This window comes from Nestor notabilis, unplaced genomic scaffold (genome assembly GCF_000696875.1).
Source record: "Nestor notabilis isolate BGI_N333 unplaced genomic scaffold, ASM69687v1 scaffold17128, whole genome shotgun sequence".
NCBI lineage: Eukaryota > Metazoa > Chordata > Aves > Psittaciformes > Psittacidae > Nestor > Nestor notabilis.
In genome coordinates, this window is record NW_009940800.1 from 9,763 (window position 1) to 12,596 (window position 2,834).

Consider the following 2,834-nt stretch of genomic DNA (forward strand, 5'->3'; position numbering starts at 1 on the left):
CTCCTGCAGGAGGAGGAGCAGCGGCGGAGGCAGCAGCACGAGGAGATGCAGAGGACCCTGGAGATCCAGCTGCGGGAGGCTGAGCAGGCGAGTGCATCCTCGTGGGGTGTCCTGCCACAGGGCTGCAGTGCTTATGGGGTGGGTGCTTCCACCTCCTTCCCTTCCCTTCCCATGGCAGCAGGGGGTTTGGAGGAGCTTCTAGGAGTATGTCCAGGTCTTGTAACAGTGCTGCTGCCACCCATCACCTTTAGGACCCCAGGGGCAGGTGTGACCTGGCATAAGGGCCAGAGGGGTCAGTGCTTCCATGCATGAGATACCTGAGAAGCAGGAGATAAGGACAACCTGTCCCAGGATGTATGAAGCTGGGGGGGCAGGTGAGAAGTGAGCATTAGTGCTGGGATGGCCAAGGAGCCCATTTCTGACCTTGCAGCCAGCACTGGCTCCGAATCATAGACTCATAGAATCAACTACGTTGGAAAAGACCTTGAAGATCATCGAGTCCAACTATGACGCAGTGTGTCTCCTGAGCAGTGAAACAGCTTTGCTTTGGAGCTCTCTCCATGGGCTTTTCCTGGTGTAGGAGATGTCTGTCCCCATCCACCCAGGGATGTCGGGGTAAAGAGGTCCTGGGGATGGTGGCAATGGCTCTGGAGCTACCGGTGCTGATGGGTTTTATCCCTGCCACAGGCTCGCGCCTCCATGCAGGCAGAGATGGTGCTGAAGGAGGCAGAGGCAGAGCGTCAGCGCAAGCGCATCCTGGAGCTGGAGGACATGCAGGAGCGTCTCCAGGAGGCTCTGCAGCAGGAGGTGAAAGCGCGGCAGGATGAGGAGTCCGTGAGATACGCGCAGGCCAGGTAGGACTATGGCATCCCTGCTTCTCCTCGACCAGCCCCGCTCCTAGGGCTGAGCATGGGGACATGCTCCCCAGGGCAATGTGATGCTCCCCAGGCTATTGAGGTGTGCTGGTGACTTCCCAGTATGCAAGAACAGGGGAAGCTGGTGGAAGAAGTGGTGGAGGGATGTCCTCATCTCTTTCTCTTTGTTGACAGGCTGCTGGCTGAGGAGGAGGAGAAGCTGAAGCAACTGATGAAGCTGAAGGAGGAGCAAGAGGAATATATCATCAAAACTCAGCGGGAGAAGCAAGTCCTCAAGCAGGAGATGGAGAACAAGAACAAGTGTCTGGAAGAGGCGCAGAAGCAGCTGGAAGAAGTGAGACTGAACAGGCAGCGGGTGGACCAAGACTTCATGGTGAGCATCACATCAATGCCACATCCCTTCATGCTGTGAGCTCTGGGCGTCTTCCCAGCCCTTCCCAAGTCACCTCCACACTGAGGAGGACTCAGGAGCTCTGGGGACCAAGCTGGCATTGCCCTGGGGGCTTTCTGAGCTGTGCCATGTGCAGACATGGGGTAATTCAGTGGCTGAGATAGGACAAAGTGTTTCCCAACTCAGGGAGACAGTGCTGGTGCCCAGAAGGATGTGTGTGGAGGGGGGAGGTTTGGAGGGGAAGCAGAAGACCTAGAGGAGGGTGAGCTGGGTCTCTATCCCAGAGGGAGCCTCCAATCCAGGCTTAGACCTGCCCATGGTCTTGGGTCAGGGTCTGTCAGGGCTGGCTCATCCATCTACTCCATCCCCTCCCAGGCAGCCCAGCGGAAGCTGCGACAGGCCAGCACCAACGTCAAGCACTGGAACGTCCAGATGAACCGACTGATGCACCCCATCGGGCCGGGAGGTAGGACATGGACCATCGCACCCACCCCTGCCCTCCTCAGCACAGCCATGCTGGGGCATGAGCCCAGTCTCCCACCCGTCTTCCCCTCTCCGGGGGATAGCCGGGGGCTGGAGGAAGCCCCATCTTTCAGAGATACGCCAACACCTCTGGCAAGGAGAGACCCCACAACCCTTTTCCTTAGTTGAAAGGTCAGTTTGGACCCTGGGTTAAACAAATCCTCTTTCTCTCCATCCCCAGACAAGCGTACTAATGTGAGCGGAGGTGGCTTTGCTGGCTACCAACCCCTCCTCTCACAGAGAGATTCCTCCCTCAAACTCAAGCAGAAAGTGGAGGATAAAGGCAGCGACCCCACAAAGGACAACAGCAAGGAAAACGTGAGCAATGGTGGGAACAGCAGTGTGCTGCCATCTCCGGATGTGGACACCATGGCCACAGAGCCCAGCAACTAGCCTGGAGGATGGCAGAGCCCAGTGGGGAGCTGTAGGGCACAGCACGTCTCTCTGAGCAGACACAGTCAACACGGCCATCTCTGGATGGAGACAAGTGGGGACCAGCACAGAGCCTAGAGGTGACTACACAGGAGGCAGGGATGCTCCCATTTCCTTCAGGAAGCGCTGCAGCCACCAGAGGTCAGGAGGCTCAGACAGCCCCATGTTGGGGAGAAGGCAGCAGAGCCATCTCCTCTAGGCTGCCCTGGTGTGGGACCTGGACTCAACTCCCCAGACTCTGGTTTCCACCTTGCCTAAAAGAAAAAGCCACCAGTGGGTTTGGACAATGTGGCCCAGAGTTGCAGTTCCCCCTTGGTTTCTACCAGCAACCCTTCTGCATCGCCCACTGCACCCATGGGTGCATGGCCCTGCAACAGAAAGCCTTTGCAGGCTGAGAGGTACCTTCTGACCACCCCATAGAAAGGCTGGGGTGTCTTTAACTAACATGTGCATTCCCTCAAGGTGGTTCTTATTCACTGGACTCACGTAGGTATTAGCAGAAACCAACAAGCAATAAAGCTTTTTGGAGCCACTGCCCTGCAGACTTTCCTCCCTGCACATCTGTGGCCCTGCAGACACCAGACCTCCCTCCTTGGCAGTGTGGGGGTTTGATT

General features: G+C 57.2%; 1 protein-coding gene across 1 annotated transcript in view; it reads left to right on the top strand.

Annotated features, from left to right (window-relative positions):
- Positions 1 to 2,331, top strand: part of DEF6 (differentially expressed in FDCP 6 homolog (mouse)) — a gene marked incomplete at its 5' end in the record, with an annotated part of 7,312 nt that extends 4,981 nt beyond the window's left edge. The window contains 5 exon segments of the mRNA XM_010020562.1: positions 1 to 87; positions 688 to 854; positions 1,050 to 1,248; positions 1,642 to 1,732; positions 1,970 to 2,331. The exon segment at positions 1 to 87 is cut by the window's left edge and continues 11 nt beyond it. Coding sequence (XP_010018864.1) covers positions 1 to 87; positions 688 to 854; positions 1,050 to 1,248; positions 1,642 to 1,732; positions 1,970 to 2,181 — 756 coding nt within the window.
- Between the last annotated feature and the right edge of the window lie 503 nt (positions 2,332 to 2,834).